A 20582-nucleotide genomic window follows, 5' to 3' on the forward strand; every position below is an offset into this window, starting at 1 on the left:
ACAGGCTTAAAGACAGGATTCTTGGCAGTGTGGAGGAACAGAGGGATCTTGGGGTCCATAGATCGCTCAAAGTTGCCACCCAAGTTGATAGGGTTGTTAAGAAGGCGTATGGTGTGTTGGCTTTCATTAACAGGGGAATTGAGTTTAAGAGCCGCGAGGTTATGCTGCAGCTCTATAAGGCCCTGGTTCGACCACACTTGGAATATTGTGTTCAGTTCTGGTCGCCTCATTATAGGAAGGATGTGGAAGCTTTAGAGAGGGTGCAGAGGAGATTTACCAGGATGCTTCCTGGACTGGAGGACATGTCCTACGAAGAAAGATTGAGGGAGCGAGGGCTTTTCTCATTGGAGCGAAGAAGGATGAGAGGTGACTTGATAGAGGGGTACAAGATGATGAGAGGCATAGATAGAGTGGATAGCCAGAGATTTTTTCCCAGGGTGGAAAGGGCTATCACCAGGGGGCATAATTTTAAGGTGATTGGAGGAAGGTTTCGGGGAGATGTCAGAGGTAGGTTCTTTACACAGAGAGTGGTGGGTGCGTGGAATGCGCTGCCAGCGGTGGTAGTAGAAGCAGATACATTAGGGGCATTTAAGCGACTCTTGGATAGGTACATGGATGATAGTAGAATGAAGGGTAGGTAGTTAGTTTGATCTTAGAGTAGGTTAAAGGTTCGGCACAACATCGTGGGCCAAAGGGACTGTACTGTGCTGCACTGTTCTATGTTCTAAGAATTCTAACAGAAGATCCAAACCTTCATCAGTATTCAACTGAAGAGCATCCAGTTCACAAAACAATTTATTTTTGGGAGGAAGTGACAACGCCAAAGCCATATCTTGTTTCCTCTTTGGTTGAGATGTAACCTGTATCTACATATCCACTTAATTCTTCCACTGGTCATATGGTTCATACTCAGAGAACATCGGAGGCTAACCATACCCTGGCAATTTACACTTACTTTCTGCCATATTTTCCACAATAGCCCGTGAGATTTTAGTTTGCTATGTTAAAAAAAAATCCTAGTTTCCAACCTTCAGCTTTAGGCAACTATTCTCTGCTACCATGTTAAATTCCAGAAAGCTTTTGGAAGGATGATGCTGGAGCCTCTCGTTACTCATTTTCACATTTATTGTACAAAGTAAAAAGATTACCAACATGTAGCTCCTCACTCAAAAACCTTCACCAGTCTCAGTAAGCATCTGCTTATAAGTGCTCAAATAAGAACCCAATTAACACCCTCCACCTGCATATAATTAAATAATTGATACACAATTAACAGAGTAACAGTGGGAACCAGGATGTAGTATTCGAAAGGAGAATCAAGGTGCACAAAGGACTGGGAGAGATGGATAGCACTCGAGTAAGAAATAGTAAGGTATTAGATGGGGTCAGACTAAGAGGGAATGCAGTAGGGTCTAAATTAGGTTTACAGTGCAGTAAATAAGACTGGTGAGCTGCAGCCACAGATAGCCACATGGGAATGTGATGTCGTGGAAACAAAGGGGACCTGGCTCCAAAAAGGGCAGGACTGGCTACTAATTATACCTGGATTCAAAGTGTTCAGGAAAGATAGGGAAGGAAAGAAAGGAGGAGCACTGGCAGTACTAATTAAGGAGAATATTACAGTGCTGAAGAGAGAAAATGTCCTTGAGGGGTCAAGGACAGAATCTATTTGATTGGCATTAACAAACAATAGAAGTACCATTACCTTACTGGGGGGTATATTTCATAGCCTGATATAGTTATAGTGTAAAGGGTAGAGGGGGGAAAGTGTTTCTGAAGTGTGTCCAGGAGAAATTTCTTGATCAGTATGTTTTCGCCCAATAAGGAGGCATTGCTGGATCTGTTTCTGGGAATGAGGTGGGACAAGTGGATCAAGTGTCAGTAACAGAACATTTAGGGAACACTGATCATAGAATCATAAAGTTTAGGTTAGCTATGCAAGAAGCAATCTAGAGAAGAAATACTTAAGTGGAGGAGGGGCAATTTCAGTGGGATGAAAGTGTATCTGACCCGGGTAAACTGGAATCAAAGATTGGCAAGCTAGACAGTAACGGAACAACGGGCTGCCTTTAAAGAGGAGAGAGCTCGGGTGCAGTCGAGGTACCTACCCACGAGGGGGGAAAGGTAGGTCAACCAAAGCCAGAGCTCACTGGATGACTAAAGAAGTAGCGATTAAGATGAAGCAGAAAATGGGGTCGTATAACAGATGCCACTTTGATAATACAAGTGAGGACCAAGCTGAATATAGAAAGTTCAGAGGGGAAGTGAAAAAGGAAACCAGAGAGGCAGAGTGTGTATGGGAAGAGACTGGCATCTAACATAAAAAGGAATCCAAAAGCCTTCTATAGGCTAGTCTTCTAGTAACAGTGGAGCCAATTAGGAACCAAAAAGGGGATTTACACATGAAGGCAGAGGGCATGGCTGCAGGTCTAAATGACTACTTTACCTGTTTAGTTTTTTTTTAGTTTAGAGATACAGCACTGAAACAGGCCCTTCGGCCAACCGACTCTGTGCCAACCATCAACCACCCATTTATATTAATCCCACACTAATCCCATATTCCTACCCCATCTGTCCCTATATTTCCCTACCACCTACCTATACTATACTGTCTTTACCAAAGTCATAGTGAAAGAGGAGGTAGTTGAAATACTGGATGGGCTAAAAATAGATAGAGGAGGAATTAGAAAACCTGGCTGTACTTAAAATGGATAAGTCACCAGGACCAAAAGGGATACATCCAAGGATGCTGAGGTACTGGCCATAATCTTCCAATCCTCCTTAGGTATGGAGGTGGCGCCAGTGGACTGGAGGAATGCAAACTTTACACCCTTGTTCAAAAAGGATAAACCCAGCAACTGCAGGCCAGTCAATTTGACCTCACTGATAGGAAATGATGACCCAGGACAAAATTAACAGGCTTGGATAATTGCGAATGAATTAAGGAAAGCCAGCACAGATTTGTTAAAGGCAAATTGTGCTGAACTAACATGACTGCGTTTTTTGATGAGGTACAGAGAGGGCTGATGCAGCTAATGCGGATGATGCGATGTACATCAACTTCCAAAAGTCATTTGAGAAAGTGGCACATTAAAGGCTTGCCAGCAAAGTTGAACTTCATGGAATAAACGCGACAGTGGCAACATGGATAGGCAGTGACGAGCTGAGTGACAAGAAACAGAGTAATGGTGAATGGTTGTGTTTAGGACTGGAGGAAAGTATACAGTGGAGTTCCCAGGGGTCGGCACTAGGACCACTGCTTTTCTTGATCTATATCAATGGCCTGGTGTCCATGGCACAATTTCAAAGTCTACAGATGACACAAAACGTGGAAGTATTGCGAACTGTAAGGAGGATAGTGATAGATTTCAAGAGGATATTGAAAGGCTGGTGGAATGGGTGAACACATGGCTGATGATATTTAATGCAGAGAAGCATGAAGTAATTCATTTTGGCAGGCAAAACAAGGAGAGGCAATATAAAATAAAGGGACAATTCTAAAGGGGATGCAGCAGCAGAGGGACCTGGGCGTATATATGCACAAATTGTTGAAGTTAGCACAGCAGGTTGAGAAAGTGGTTATAAAGGCATATGGAATCCTGGGCTTCATAAACAGAGACATAGGGCTGAAATTATTGAACCCATCGTGGGTCCCAGTGGCGGAACCAGAAGTGGGCACTGTTGCGTCACGTCACGTATGCGGCCGGCCCACTGCAATCACGCATCTGGTGGCCAAGTATAGTAATGGAGGTGCAGCGTCTGGCTCATCACGCGACGGGGGCAGGATTTGAGGTGCTGAATATGGCTTCAGATGACTCCAGAGCAGGTGCTGGTAGCATATTTAAAGCCCTGTCAGCCCTGCTTGCATTGTTGCCTTAGACTCATTTGCTGTTTTATGGTCTCTGCTGAAACCGGTGTTGGAGTAACTCCTGGACCCCCCCACTTCCGGTGAAGGATGCTGCAACATAGCAGAGGCAAGACACAGGGTTACCCTACGTTTAGCGATGCCTCCCTGGAGATACTCCTCCAGGCTGCAAGTAAAAGGTGGGAGATCCCATTCCCCAGTGATGGCAAAAAGAGGTCCTCACACCTGACCAAGCAAACCTGGATGGAGATCGCAGGGGTCCGCAGCTGTGGGGTCATCCCCCTAACACAGGTACAAATGCTGCAAGAGAGTCAATGACCTCCTTTGCTCTGCCAAGGTGAACATACGAATTAGGAGCAGGAGTAGGCTATTGACCCCTCAAGCCTGCTCCGCCATTCAATAAGTTAATTGCTGAACTGAATACTCCACATTTCCACCTACCCCCGATAACCCTTGCTTGTCAAGAATCTATCTACCTCTGCCTTAAAAAGACTCAAGTGCTCCTTTCTCCTTTTTTAGGAATTGCTGGCGGCTATGCAGGAGGAAGTGGGACATGTGGAGGGAGACATCATAAAGGCGCTAGCAAATGGGACGAGGCATCACCTAATTCTGACAGATGCATGGCTACATCTCGGTCACAGGCCATCTTCTTTCGCAGCTCACCCCCTTTAACTCCCCTGACAGTGACATGAGCATGAGCTCTATAGAAAACCCCAGGAGGGGACGAGGGGCTTCCACTAGCAGAACTGTCATGTTGATCTTTCTGTGAAGTATGACTATCTTCCTCTTTCCAATTGCAGGGAGACCTCAAGGACTGGCGGAGGAAAATCAGATATCTGGCCTCTGTCGACAGCTGAGGAAGAGCACTGGAGTTTGTGGGTCCCCGGGCGGCCGCTCAATAGTGGATAGTGAGACTGGAGTCTCTGCGCAGGAGAGTGAAGATTGTCTTCAAACCACATATAGCAAACCTCTGGAGATCCACATCACTCATGGTTGGCATGACATGTGGGTCAGGCTGTGCAGATGTCATGTTTGTGTTTTCTCATGTAGGTCGTCCGCCGCAGGAGACTCCAGCATAAGGGGGCATCATTCAACCTCTAATGAGAAGCAGTCAAAGAATGCACCATCCCATGACTCTCCTGCACCTTCCACCAGCGCAGATACTTTCATCTCAGTGGGTTTGCACTCAGCTTTAGAATCAGGGTTATAAGCTGGTGACAGCACCATACATTCGCCCTAGTAGCTGGCTTAGGCTGGGACAGCCGAGGCCTCTGACAGTCACGGAATCACAGCAGTCATGAACCTTAGGTGGCCAGGCCCATGCTGCGCCTCAGGCTGATGACTAGCTTCTGGTGTCAACAGTACGTGGCATGCTGCAGTTGCAAAGAGAGGCAAGGCAACATCTGGCGGAGATGCCAGAGGCCCTGCACAGCCATGAGCAAACAATGGAGGAGTCCATCCATGCCATGAATGCTGCAATGTTTCAGGCGTGTGAGCGCATGGGCTCCTCCATCAAGAGGGTGACATGGACAGCCAGATCTACAGATGTGCACAGATGCACAGCATCGACTTGGTCATGAGCTCAATGCAGCAGTGGCAAGCTGGGAGAAGGACAAAGCCCCTGGAGTCTTTTCCAGCTCCTCATCCTTCTTGGTGAGGAGGGAGGTTCAAGTGAACCTTGAAAGGGAGGAAGAGAAGCTGACCTCCACAGCTGGGGGTTCCCCTAAGGGCGCCTCTGAGTGTGGACAGCGGTTCCTCAGCCTCTCCGCCAGTGAGCCCAGCTCCAGTAGCCACGACACCTGAGGAGAGTCCTGCACCTGTGCAGGTAACCCACAGGCAGCCACAAACCTGCCTCCTGCTCAGCTGCTGGCGCAGGGGTTACACCTTGTAGAAACACTCGAAAACATATAAAGAAAACCACCTAGACACACTTGGGTTTCACGGGTGTTTGACATTTGCCATTTGTTTCGTTTTATAATATTTCTTCATTATTGAAGTTAACTTTCATTGTGGAAAATACTTACTCTTTCATTCCTTAATTCAGATGCTGACTTCACTCTTCCCCCTTAGTGGGCTGCCAGTCTAGGCACAGCCCTCCTTTGGTAAGCATCTCACATGGCGCACAGCGCATGGTTAAGCTGGGCACTATGCACGGAACCCAAATAGAAAGGAGGCGACAGACTGAATGTATTGAAGTGAATCCCTATTAATTTCACTCTGAGAGGCCATCATGTTGGCTGGAAGTGGGTAAGTATGAGACTGTCTCTTGCCTCCCTGGCCCATCGCTCAATGTGGAGGCCTGGCCCCTGGTGCAAGGGGTTCAACATCCAGTGGTGTCTGCTTATCACTCTCCTCTGCGTCCTCATCGGTTGAGGAATGGCAGTCAATCATGTCCTCGTCATGCCCTCTGCAGTGCTAGATTGTTCAGAGCACAGCAGACCACCATGATATGCGAGACCTTTGCTGGGGCATACTTCTGGGCTCGATCTAAGCAACTGAATCTTATCCTCAGCAGCCCAATGGCCTGCTCGATAGTTGCTCGGGTGGAGCCCTGGCAAGTGTTGCTGCAATACAAAGGTTCCTCAAAAGCATCAGTAGCCATGTCTCCAATGCAGAGCCCTTGTCCCCGAAAATCTATCCCTGAAAGCGGGTGGGGGGCTAGAATAGCTGTGGCACTGGGACTGTCCAAGTATGCAGGCGCCCTGAAGGAAATGCTTTCAGTAGTCGCAGACCAACTGAATGTTGTTGGAATGGAAGCCCGTCCTGTTGATGAAGGTGGCTGGCTGGTCCACTGGAGCCTTGATGGATCTATTACACCTTGCACCTGGGGGAATCCAGCGATGGCCCTGAATCCAATAGCCCTCTTGGCCTGACTGTCGAGGTCGGTCCGGTAGTGCAAATAGTTGCTGGCCCTCTTGAACAAGGCATTGGTCACCTCCTTGATGTAGCAGTGATCTGCTGCCTGGGAGACACCACACATATCCCCAGTGGATCCTAGGAATGATCCAGACACAGTGATCTTCAAGGCCACGGGCACAGGTTGACCACCGAATCCCATTGCTCGCAACTCATACTGCAACTCATGGTGCATAAATTGGTGACGGCCTCCCTGGAGAGCTGTAGTCTTTGCTGACAATGTCGTTCGGTAATTTGGAGGTAGCTGATTCGAGTCCAGTATGCTCTCTCGTGCAGGTGGGCTCTTCTTGGCATGACCAGCTGCTGCTGCTCTGATCATGAAGCTTCATGGGCAGGTGTAGCTGCCTCCTGACCCTCCCTCCATCAGAGGGGGTCCAAAAAGACAGGGTTGTATGAGACCCATGCCAGGTGATCAGTAGGCATCCAGAGCACTGTCCTTGCAGAGATGTAGTTGCCTTAGCAGCTTTGCCTTTGCTACTCCTCTCGGCTTCCTCGCTAATGGCCCTCTGTGCCCACCCTTGCTGATAGCCAACCCGATAGTATGACCACCCAACCCTCTCATCCAGCCACCTGTGCAGACCACACGAGACCAAGCCCACCCTGTACTGACACTGGGTGGTTTTATTTTAATAAAAAAAAGTCAACAGATGAAACTCTCCGCTGAACAAAGGCGGTGGAGGGGTGCCACCTCCCGGTAAACGGGACCTAGAACAAGCAGAGAACAGCAGCCGCCAGCCTCTCAATCTGGTGCCGGGGAGGAGGGTGGGTGTGGGTGGGGGGGTAAGAGAGGTGGTAAGAGACCAAGCTCACCCGTGCAGACCACCCAAGACTAAGCCCACCCGTGCAGAGTGCACAACAATGCAGGCCAACAATGGTCTCCGCTTCCCCCCTCTTCCCCTATCCAGTGCTGGTCATGGCTGCCTACTGTCGTGGTACTGAGGCCTTGCCTTGGTGCTGCCAACTTTCAACTGCCTGGGATCCGAAGGCATGTGAGGGCCTCCCGTTGTCCACGTAATTCCAAGCCCCCCCATTGAATTACTTTCAATTACATGCAAATGTATTAAAAGTAACTGTTCTACAATTTAATTGGCCATTCTGACACCACCGAGGTGCTTTCACGCCGCTGACTAAATCCAGAACCGATGTCACGACGTCAGATTTCCGGGCAGACGCGTCTGACACTGTTCTCCACGCCCCCAGTCCTCCATTCCAGCTCCAAACGGACTCACTAAATTCAACTCAGAGTGTAAAAGCAAGGAAACTATGATGAACCTTTATAAAACACTGGTTCAGCCTCAACTGGTGTACCGTGTCCAATTTTTGGCTCTGCACTTTAGGAAGGATGTGTAGGCTTTAGAGAGGGTGCAGAATAGATTTATGAGAATGGATCCAGGAATGAGAGACTTCAGTTACGTGGATAGATTGGAGAAGCTGGGGTTATTCTCCTTACAGAAGGGAAGGTTGAAAGGAGATCTGATGGAGGTGGACAATCTCTCCTGCTTTCCACCCATCACAGACCTTCCTTTTTTCCTTTCCTCTTCCTGCCTCTGTACTTTCTTAAAAGCTATTACATCTCTAATATTTTCCAGTTCTAACGAAAGGCCATTGACCTGAAACATTAACTCTGTTCTTTCCATATACGCTGCCTGAACTGCTGAGTATTTCTAGCATTTTCTGTTTTTATTTATGAATAATTTAGATAACTGATTATAGATGAATTCCAACGTCATACAACACTAAACAATAGATTTCCAAAGATTGACCTGAATTAAGAGGATGCAAATATCAGGAAGGATTGAGCAGGCTGTTTTCCCTAGAAAAGGGGACCTGACTGAGGTTTTGAAATTATGAAGGGGTGTGATAGGGTGGCTGTAGAGAACCTCTTTCCATTTGTGGGTGACTCCAGAACAAGGAGAGATAAATATAAGCTAACCACTACAGCTGAAATGAAGAATTTAGGAAGAATTTCTTTACACAGAAACTGGTGAGAATGTGGAACTCACTGCCACATGGAATGGTTGAAGCAGATAGCACTGATGTATTTAAGGGAAGGCTTAATGCATACATAAGAGAGGAGGAACAGAGGGATGCAGGCGCAGGGTGGGAAGAAATTCTTCGAGCGGGAGGTGGCTCGTTTGAATTATAAACATCGGCATAGACTAATTGGACCGAATGGCCTTTTTCTACCGTAGATTTTATGTAATATTAATTCAGTACAAATACTGATGTACAGAGCCATGAAGTAGTAGCAATGAGGGCATGCTGGGAGGTGTATGCAAGTATTGCAGGTTTAAACAGGCTCTCACTGCATTTTTGCATCATATGCACCTCTTTACAGAATGAAGATATTATTGGTGAAAAGAGAAACAGTTTAAATGTTATGTTTTAATGTGATATGCCCTTTATTTCCACCTTACAGTATGCTGGACACATGTGCTATTTCCTGTATTCCACACAAGAGTAGTTCATATGAAACATTCCCTCTTGCAATCCAAAACAAAATTTCCAACCAACCCCCAAAAAACTATGCTAAGCAAAACAAAAGTTTTGTCAGTGAAGGTCCGACACTCCTCTTCTATGCATGTCAGGATACAGGTAACTTTTTTGTCTGTCTTGACTTATTGCATATTCCACTCAGAGGAGGACACCTTTTCATTCAGTAATTCCAAAGACAAACCTGATGAAGATGGTAAAAGAAATTTCAGTTGGCGACAGAGGATGCTGACTCATAAAAGAGTGGACTGTATGCAGATTATTTCTCTTAAAAAGTTGTTGCAATTAAGTTACTGTATCAAGCTGTCTCCTGCACAGTAAAAATAGACACAGCCCCATTACTGCCCACACCAGAGAATTCATGTGTGAGACAACAATGCAGCTCCATGTATGCTCTTAAAAATGGAAACCTGGTACATTACTGCACCTCTTCCAGTACAGCATGCTGTTACGAAAGTGCTTCAATTTTTTCTTAAAATTTTTGAGGACTCATTTAAATGGTGGAAATGGATTCGATTTTGGAAGGCTGAAGATTTCATCGATGCTGGACTTTGTTTTGTTGTTGACAGTTCACTGAAAGGAAGACGTTCGCAGAGAAGTGACACATTATGATTTACAGTGGTCAGGAGCTGTTTGGGGTTTCGCTTCTGAGATACTGTTTTGGTTCAGTTGGGGTGTGGACAGTGTTTGAAAAGCAGTTGAAGATCAACCTGCCAAGGAATAAACCCCTCAGCTCATTTTTCCTGCAGCTCGCTAAGAAATCCTGAGGGGTCCAATGCGTCAGCTCCACTTTCCTCCTGTCTTTGAAAAAACCCTGTGAAATCAGAGTGCGATAGCAGAAGCCCCTGATGCTGCATTTCTCCTGGAAAGCCTACCAGACTATTTCTCGACATCTCCAGATGACCTGCTTCTGAAAAGATCCCAGTGACCCATCACCATATACCCAGACGCCAGATTAAAAGGTATAAATGACATCATTCCATATCTTCTTTTTCTTCAAGAATTAGCAAGTATTTGGGCAAGGTATTCTTTTTTTTGTCTTTTTTTGGTAACAGAGCTCTGCAGAGGGAATTAATTTTTTCCAGCGTGTGTGGTGTATTTTAAAAGGGAACTTTTATATTTCAATCTGTGTGTTAATGTTTTGCTTCATTATTGGATAAGTCTTGTTTTATAATAAACTGATAATTTTTGTTGTTTATTAAAGAAACCTGGTTGGTGTATTTTATTCTGGGATAAACAGTAGAGTGCATGATTGACTGCATTAGTAACTGGGTAAACATTTAAATATAGCTTGTGACCTGTGGAGAAGTGGAACTAGAAGACAGTGCACGCCTCCCACATAACAATACCTTTTACCTTTACACAACCAAAAACAAAATGAGTCCAATGTAAAAACTGGAAAGTTACGACGTTCTTGCCCTAACTTCTGTAAACATTGTAAATGTTAGAAACACTTAGCAAGTTCGGCACCATCTGCGCAGAGCAAAAAATTGGGTTAACATTTAAGGTCAATGATCTTTCATCATAAGTGGACTGATGAAAGGTCATCATCCTGAAATGTTAACCCTATGTTCTCTCACTCCTGAAATGTTAACCCTATGTTCTTTCACTAGAGATTATGCCTGACCTGCTAAGTGTTTCCAGCATTTTCTATTTTTATTTCAGATTTCCAGCATCTGAAATGTTTTGTTTTTTTTGCTATTTAAAGTTCGAGGTTGCCATAAATTGTGAAGGCACAATTTGGTCAGTTTTTGCTGTTTTATATATGCAATGCCTGAAGATAGCGTTTATATGCAAGTATGAATCATTCCAAATTGATTCAGTATTATTAGCTTTTGTCAAAATTAGTTTTTGATTAGGCAAAGAAAAGATATAAATGTTCCATTAAACTGACAGACGGCCACTCCAGACCCGCAATTTGAAATAAATTTAGCACATAATTTAATGCTGTGCAAATAACCATTTGCAGTTATCCAGGAAAGGAGGTATGGCATCAGCAGTCAGTCATAAAATTTGTTTTGACTTTTGATTTAAAAGAGCAATGCACACAATGGACAAACTGCTCCTTCACTCTTTTACATAATTTAAACTAACTCAATATTTGCTCCAGAAATGCCAACCTTTCATGAGCTGATAGACACTAATAAGCACCAAAGTATTGTGACTGCTTTTGGCTACCACTGCACAGACAGAATTCTAAACAATACATCAAAGCCAAAGGTATGTGAACTAATAAAAATAATAAAAGCTGTCATACTTTTGAAATGTTAGGATTATTTCTCGCCATTAATCGCAACATGTTTCATCTGACTTGTTTTAGATCTGTCAGGCAACAGCCAATTGAAGTGTCTGATAAAGGGGTTTCATCAAAACTATAACAGTTTCTGTGATACCACTATACCACTGAGACACTATTTTTAACTGAAGTTTTTAGCAAGCTTTGAATTATTAAAAACAATTAAAAATCTTCTAAGTGTGCAAAATAACTTTGATGTCTTTTATTTCCAACTTGTATGACTTTTGACTTGAAGTAAAAAAAGCAGTTAAAATGCTGACAGGAATCAACTTACCTCAAATTCTGCATGTTTATGTACATCTTCTGCCCTCTGTCTGTTCAGAATGAACTCTGCCTCATTAGCCACTCTAACTATATGGTCCTTCATGGCATGGCACAGCAACCTCAAAAAAAATGAGCAAGAGAATATCATAAGTCTTCCTTTACTCTAATGTGCTTGACAAATGCCATTTTGTTTGATAGACAGATATTCTGCACACTACTGCCTAAAGCTCCATTGCCTCCATACATACATTCATAAAACTCAGGATATTGTTCAGTGCAGAACAGATCAAACATACCTGTTCCAAAACAGAAGTTATGGCTATTACTAGATAACAAAACTGAATAAAATCAAAACATAACTCATCCGCTGATAATGAAGTAGATTTATTCATAACTGTGAATTATTTAAATAGAGTGTTGAAAAAAACAACTATTTAGTCGGCTGTCACTGAAGAGAATTCATATTTTTCATGACTAACACTGTCCATTGTTTGAAACAAGCATTTCATGACATAAACATCAATGTAAACAGTAGAAAATGAAAATGCATTCTTTTCAAATACACAGGTGGATTATTTGAGTGATGGTACTACTTCTGGATAATTCAAAAAAAGAGCTGAAAAGACCTGATTAATGACCAATGACACTAAAATGTGTCAAATGTCACATGCTAGAAAACTAAGTTTCAATATCCTAATTGGTTTTATTTTTAAAAAAACAATTTGCTAATATGCACATTTATCATTTAAAAAGTCTCTTTTTATTCCAAACAACCCCTTACTAACCTCATTCTGACTTTATTCTGGGAAAGGTAGCCCTTACTGTGTAGAGATTATATGCAATTTTACACACCATTAAATGTGCTTTGTTTTAATTATGAAGGTGCTTTTTGTTATTCCTGTAATGATCCTGTCCATAATTTCTGGCCAGCCCACAAAGCACTTAAACCACAGCTCATACATCAACTGTTTATGTCCTGTAAATTGTAGACAACGGCACAATTACATTCTTAATCTATTACAAATAACTAGCATTTAGATGTTTGTAGATGGTTAAGGTGATTAGATTTCTTCTTCATTCTATCTGAAAATTCTCCATTGTAACTACCATGTTGAAAATATGCATTAGGCGAAATATTACTCAAGCAAATCAGATTAAAACAGAATTTTTTGTTAAGTATAAAAAGGACACATAGACCAGTTGATCTATCAATCATTTCATAATACATTTTAAAACAAAGACATGGACAATTGCGGTTCTTTGTCTCTCTACTGTACAACTTTGACAAGAGCTGATTGCTACACACATTTATGAACTGTATATTTCATAAATTTTAAATTTATGGAGATTCTTTCTGTTGCTCACTGAAACTGCATTTAAAAAAATAACTGTGCTATTGTCAAGGATGCTGATTTTAGCAACAGATAATTAATTTACTTTCATACAATCTGTTTAGACTTTTCTCCATCATGCCATTTATGTAGCACCTCGAATCAGAATATTCAAAGCAAAGGACTTTTAAGTGAATGAACCTAAATTCTGTGTCTTGCAAGTTACATAAGATCTCCAACAATAACAGTCAACGATTCTAAGCCAACCCATATATTGGTTGAAGTTATTACCCATTGACTGCAGTACCTTGGACAGCACCTAGTGCCTAAGTGATGCTGCTTTAATATGCTGCGAAAGAAGTCTCCTACTGGAAAACAAACAACACAGTCTCCTTGAACAGATGGGGGAGCAGATGGGTTTGCAGGCCAAACTTCTTTTATCCTTCATATAAAACTTCCCTGCTGTTTCATCAGTTGTCCAAAAATAAAATAAAAATTATTACTGATTTTACATTTTTCAGTATCTTTGTGGAAAATGAGGGGTAAAATTTTATGTTAATATAAGTTGCTAGGAAACTGCTAATAAAGCTAAGATTATTTTAAATTCATAATGACTGAACTATTCACATAAACCATGTATAGTTTCACCAAAAGATAAAGAATATTTCCCTTTCGAACACAATGTGTCTTCCAGGGCTCCAAATCACAGCTAAAAGACAGCATAAAGCTTGGTTACCTTCCTTCATTGATGAGTTCAATAAATGCCAGTCCTGCATTCTTCTGAATAGAATTCTGCCATTCCTGGAAAAACAGGCCAAGATACTACATTACTTCATAAAGGTTACTTGAAATGCTCATGTCAAATCTGTACTGTGTGCAGTCCTAAAAGTAAGCAATAAAGTCAGATCTGATATTTACGAATTTCCATATCTTTAGTTAATCAGATTTCCAACATAAAAATCTACCAGCTCCAATTGACATCCTTATCAGAAAACATTTTTAAACTCACAAGTGTTTAAGATTGAAATAGACTGCAATTCATTGCCCCAATTAAAATTAGATTTTGGTGCTTTCTGAAAGTTTATGGATTTGTACTCATTTTTTAGTTTTAACAAACCCATGTTAAAGATGTGCACCTAAGAACAAATTCCTTTAAAATAACAAAACAGCATAAAACATTCAATGCTGTTGTTCTCTTAGATAAAGCAGTTACATTAGCATTTGCAACAATAACTTGCCCTTACATAGCACCATTTGTGCAGAAGAAAAATCCTAAGGTCCTTCGCAAATGCATATGAACATACCAGCATACGAATTAGGAGCAGGAGTAGGCCACTCGTCCCCTCGAGCCTGCTCTGCCATTCAATAAGTTCATGACTGAACAGATTACTCCACATTTCCGCCTACCCCCGATAACCTTCCACCCCCTTGCTTGTCAAGAATCTATCTACCTCTGCCTTAAAAATATTCAAAGACTATGCTTCTACTGCCTTTTGAGGAAGAGAATTCCAAAGACTCATGACCCTCAGTGAAAAAAATTCTCCTCATCTCTATCTTAAATGGGCGACCCCTTATTTTTAAACAGTGACCCGTAGTTGTTGATTCTCCCACAAGGGTAAACATCCTTTCCACATCCACCCTGTCAAGAACTCTCAGGATCTTATATGTTTCAATCAAGTCGCCTCTTATTCTTCTAAATTCCAGCGAATACAAGCCTAGACTGTCCAATCTTTCCTCATAAGACAGCCTGCCCATTCCAGGTAATAGTCTAGTAAACCTTCTCTGTACTGCCTCCAGCTCATTTACATCCTTCCTTAAATAAGGAGACCAAAACTGTACACAGTATTCAAGATGTGATCGCACCAACGTCCCTTACTTTTATTTTCAATTCCCCCCATGATAAACAATAACATTCTATTAACTTTCCTAACTACATGCTGTACCTGCAGACTACCCTTTTGCGATTCATGCACTAGGACACCCAGATCCCTCGGCATCTCAGAGCTCTGCAATCTCTCACCATTTAGATAATATGCTTCTTTTTTATTCTTCCTGCCAAAGTGGACAATTTCCCACTTTCCCACATTATACTCCATTTGCCAGGTCCATTTGCCCACTCACTTAACCTATCTATATCGCTTTGTAGCCCCATTATGTCCTCTTCACAAGTTACTTTCTTATCTTTGTGTCATCAGCAAGTTTAGCAACCATACCTTTGATCCCTTCACCTAAATCATTTATATAAATTGTAAAATGTTGAGGCCCCAGCACAGATCCCTGTGGCACACCACTCATTACATCTTGCCAACCAGAAAATGACCCATTTATGTTCTGATGAAGGGTCATTGACCTGAAACATTAACTCTGCTCGTCTCTCCACAGATGCTGCCTGATTTGCTGAGTATCTCCAGCACTTGCTGTTTTTATTTTAGGTTAGATGGGGAACTTAGTCAAAGAAGTGGATTTTAATAGAGTCTTCAATAAGGAGAGGGAGGTGGAGACGTAGAAGGATTTAGGAAGCGAATGCAGAATTTGTGGCCTAGCTGGGTAAAGGCACAGCTGCCAATAGTGGGGTGAACATGGGAGGGAAATGCACAAGAGGTCAGATTTAAAGGAATGGAAAGTTCAGGGAGGAGGATGAGTGATGGTTGTAGCAATGGGGGAGGTTACAAGGACAAGGCCATGGAGGAATAGAAGCACAAATTTGAGACACTGAAGGACCAGGTACTAATATAGGCTAGCGAGGCAGTGGTGATAGGCAAATGAGACTTTGTGCAAGTGGTAATGACCTGGATCCACCAGGGACATGTGTGAGATCTCACAGGCAGCAGCTCACCACTGCATTAAGGAGGTGACCAATGTCCTGGTTCAAGAGTGCCAGTGACTAAATGTGCTACTGCACTGACCCTGACTGTCAGGCAGAGAGGGCCATTGGTTTTGGGGCTGCTGACTAAATCCGGAACAAATGATATGATGCCAGATTTTCTGACAGATGCTTCCAACACGATTCTCCGTCTACCCACGCCACCCTTGCCGCTTAGAACAGCTGCACAAAATTCTGCCCATTGCAGTTGAGGACGAGGAGCATGAAATATTGGATGGGATAAACAGTGAGAGGAGAAATATTAAGGGGTTTAGCATTGAAAGTAGATAAATCACCAGACCCAGATGAAATATATCCCAGGCTGCTACATGAAGCAAGAGAGGAAGAACGAGGAGAGCCACTATAAAATAAAGGGTCCAATTTTAAAGAGAGTGCAGGAACCAAGACACCTGGAGGTATATGTGCACAAATCGTTGAAGGTGGCAGAGCAATTTGAGAAAGTGGTTACAAAGGCATATGGGATCTTGGGCTTTATAAATAGAGGCATAGAGTGCAAAAGCAAGTAAGTTTAATGAACCTCTATAAAACACTGCTTCGGCCTCAAATGGAGTACAATTCTGGGCACTGTACTTCAAGAATGATGTGAAGGCTTTAGAGATGGTGCAGAGTAGATTTACAAGAATGGTTCCAGGGATGAGGGACTTCAATTACGTGAATAGATTAGAGAAGAGAAAGTTGAGAGGAGACGTGATAGAGGTGTTCAAAATCATGAAGGCTCTGGACAGAATAGATAGAGTGAAATTGCTCCCATTGGCAGAAGGGTCAAGTACCAGAGGGCACTGGTTTAAGGTAAATGGCATAAGAACTGACAGCAACACGAGGAAAAACCTTTTTTTCACGCAGCAGGTAGTTAGGGTCTGGAATGCACTGCCTGAGAGTGTAGTGGAGGCAGACACAATCGTGGATTTCAAAATAGAATTGGGTAATCACCTGAAGAGTAAAAATTTGCAAAGCTATGGAGAAAGTGCAGGGTAGTGGAACTAGCTAAGTTGCTCTTGCAGAGAGCCAGCATGGACACAACAGGCCAAATGCTGTAACCATTCTATGAAATAGCAGAGGCTCTGATAATTTTTTTTTAATCCTCTCTGACTGCACACATGGCGCTGGAGGACTGCTAACATTGTACCATTCTTCAAAAAGGTAGGAAGGGACAGACTGAGTAATTACAAGTCAGTTAGCCTAATCTTGTTGGTGGGCAAATTATTCGAACAATTTTAGAGGGACAGTATAAATCATCCATTTAGAAAGGCACAAAATAATCAAGATCAGCATGGACTTTTAAAAATTCTTTTATAGTATGTGGGTGTCACTAGCAAAGCCAGCAATTGTTGTCCATTCCTAATTACCCTTGACAACTGAGTGGCTTGCGAGGCCATTTCAGAGGGCATTTAAGAGTCAACCACATTGCTGTGGGTCTGGAGTCACATGTAGGCCAGACCAAGTAAGGGCAGCAGATTTCTTTCCCTGCAGGACATTAGTGAACCAGATGGGTTTTTATGAAAATTGATGGTAGTTTCATGGCACCGTTACTGAGACTAGCTTTCAATTCCATATTTTTTATTAATTAATTGAATTTATTAATTAATTGAATTTAAATTCCACCAGCTGCCGTGGTGGGATTTGAACCCGTGTCCCCAGGGGATTAGCCTGGACCTCTGGATTACTAGTTCCGTGACATTACCACAACACCACAGTATCCCATATACCTTCTAAATTACCTTCCCGGACTAACTTGATTGAATTTTTGAGGAGGTAACAAGGAGAATTGACGAGAGTAGCACATTTGATGTAGTCTATCTGAATATTTAGCATGACCTTTGGCAATAGAGTCATAATGGCACAGGAGGCCACCATTTGGCAATCCAATCAGTTCCATTCCCCTGCTCTATCCCTGTAACCCAGTAAGATTATTTCCCTCAAGTGCCCATCCAATTTCCTTTAGAAATCCTTCATCATCTCTGCTGCCACCACCCTTGTAGGCAGCAAATTCCATCACTGGATTTCCCTGGCTGCAAGGTGTGATAGATTGCACACATATAGCCATCAAGTCTCCAACAGACAAGCCAGCCGCCTTCATCAACAGGAAGGGCTTCCATTCAATCAATGTTCAACTGGTTTGTGACCAACAAAAGTGTTCGCTGCAGGCGTGTTCCTGCAGGTGTGTAGCTATGAGACCTACATACTTCTACAGTCTCAGGTGCCACAGCTTTTCAGGCACCCCACTCGCCTTCAGGGATGGATTGTTGGGGACAAGGACTACCACTGAAGACTTGACTACTCAGGCTTGTGAGGAACCCTCGCAATGCAGCGGAGGAGAGACACAACACTTGCTATGGCTCCACCCGAGCAACCATCGAGCAGGCCATCGGGCTGCTGAATATGAGATTCCGTTGCTTAGACCAATCCAGTGGAGCTTTGCCGTATGTCCCTGAGAGGCTATTGTGTAACATTGCGGTCTACTGCGCTCTGCACAATCTAGCACTGCAGAGGGGGTGGGGGAGGCCTTGCCTGAGTGACACTCCTCCACCAGCAAGGAGGACACAGAGGAGGGAGATGAGCAAGCAGCACTGGGTGTCGAAGCTCTTGCACCGAAGGCTAGGCACATTGAGAAATGTGCCAAGAAGGAAAGCGACAATCTCATAAATATCCACTTCCAGTCACCCAGCAGTCCACTCACAGAGAATGCATAAAAACTCACCTCAATGCATGTACCCTGGCCCCTCCTATCCATGTTGTGTTCCATGCCCAGCACCCAGCTGAACCACGTGCTAGTGCCCATGGGAGATCATATTCAAATAAGTGCTGTGCTTACATTAGCAGTACTCTAATGAAGAAGTCAGCAGCTCACAATTAAGGCGCTGGATAGAATAACAACTTTCATACAATGATCAATGTTAATGGCTTGAATATCACATCTCTGATATCAAACACCCACGAACCCCCAAGTGTGTCTAGGTGCTTTTCTTTTTACGTTTGGGAGTTGTTCTACAAGGTGTGAACCCATCACTAGCAGCTGGGCTGGAGGCAGGCTGCTTAGCACGCTGCCCCTTGGCCTGTGATGATTTCAGCGGCTATCCTCTGGCTACCTAGGGTTTCCTACACAGGTTCAGGACTCTTCTCAGGCATCATGGCTGCTGCAGCTGGGCTCACTGGCGGGGGAGCTGAGGAGTCGGTGTCCACACTCCTTCCTTTCAAGGTTCACTTGAACCTCTCTGCTCATCAAAGGCAGAGGAGAAGCTGGAAAAGACTCCAGATGCCTTGTTCTTCTCTAATCTTGCCCACTGCTGCATCAAGCTAATAGCCAAGGTGATGGTGTGTAGGCCTGCATGCATCTGTGGTATCTGGCTCTCCATAAGGGTCGCCAAACTCTCAATGGAGGAAGCCATGTGCTCACATGCCTGAGACATTGTCCGCTCATGGCTGCGAATTGCCTCTGGCATCTCTGCTAGATGTTGCCTTACCTAACTCTGCATGCCCTGTGCTGTCGACACCAGAGGCTCATCATTAGCCTGGGATTCAGCATGGGCCTGGCCACCCTCCGTCCTCCGATTGAGAGAAACCTGGGCTGTCTCAGCCTCAGTCAGCTGGTCGCGCACATGAGATGCTCTCACCAGCTTGTGACTGATTCTACAGACAAGCGGAAGCCCAACGACGTGAAAGTATCTGCGCTGGCAGAAGGTGCAGGAGAGTCAGGTGATGGTGCATCTTCTGACTGCTTCTCCTCCTCAGAGGTGGAGGTCTGGCCCCCCAACTCGCTGAGTCTCCTGTGGACGCCAACTTGCATGAGAACACAAACGTGTGTGTTAGGTTGTGCAGATCTTGTTGTGGGTCTCCAGAGTGAACTGTATGTTAATGGAAGCCAATCCTCACTCTCTTTCGTAGAGACTCCAGTCTCTCCATCTGAAATGGCACCGCTGCCCTGGGTCCCCGCCAATTCTAACGCCCCTTCCTCAGCTGCGGAGAGAGGCCGAAGATCTGGGATTCCTCCATCAGTTCGGGCGGCCTCCCTTCTGTTGTAGGCTCTTGTCCTGCAAGTGGAAAGCTGAAGATAGTCAAACTTCGCAGAGAGATCATCATGACAGTTCGGATAGTGTTAGCTCCTTGTTCCCTAGTGGGGTATCCTGTATCGATCATGCTGCCACCTGCTCTCAGGGGAGTTAATGGGGGCTGAGCTGTGAAAGAAAGAGAACTGTGGCCGAGGTGATGAGGTGGATGAGGTGAAGCCTGACCACCCATGTCAGCACAGTTGTAGCGGCTCCCTCCCCATATCCCGTATTCTCCTGCGTAGCCACTTGCTAGCTCTAAAAATGAGTGAGTTAAGGAACAGTCACCTTGGCAGAACGAAGGAGATTTTTGACTCTCTTGCGGCACTGTACCCAGTTGCGTTGAATGACCCCATGACTGCTGACCTCCTCAGCTATCTCCATCCAATCAGGTAGGAGGACCTCTTCTTGCCATCGTTGAGGAAGACAACCACCCCCACTTTCTCTTGCAGCCTGGAGGAGAACCTGTGGGGGGCATTACTGAACCGTG

At 44.0% G+C, this 20582-nt stretch overlaps 1 protein-coding gene across 6 annotated transcripts in view; it reads right to left on the reverse strand.

Annotated features, from left to right (window-relative positions):
- The window catches only part of nbeaa (neurobeachin a), a 988762-nt gene that overhangs the window by 540346 nt on the left and 427834 nt on the right, over positions 1–20582 (reverse strand). For all 6 annotated transcript variants that reach the window (XM_068033481.1, XM_068033479.1, XM_068033480.1 and 3 more), the window contains 2 exons: positions 13902–13966; positions 11845–11953 (listed from right to left, as the gene is read on the reverse strand). In XM_068033481.1, the coding sequence (XP_067889582.1) occupies positions 11845–11953; positions 13902–13966 (174 nt within the window). The remainder of the gene's footprint in view (positions 1–11844; positions 11954–13901; positions 13967–20582) is intronic.

Source organism: Heterodontus francisci, chromosome 6 (assembly GCF_036365525.1).
Source record: "Heterodontus francisci isolate sHetFra1 chromosome 6, sHetFra1.hap1, whole genome shotgun sequence".
NCBI classification, from domain to species: domain Eukaryota; kingdom Metazoa; phylum Chordata; class Chondrichthyes; order Heterodontiformes; family Heterodontidae; genus Heterodontus; species Heterodontus francisci.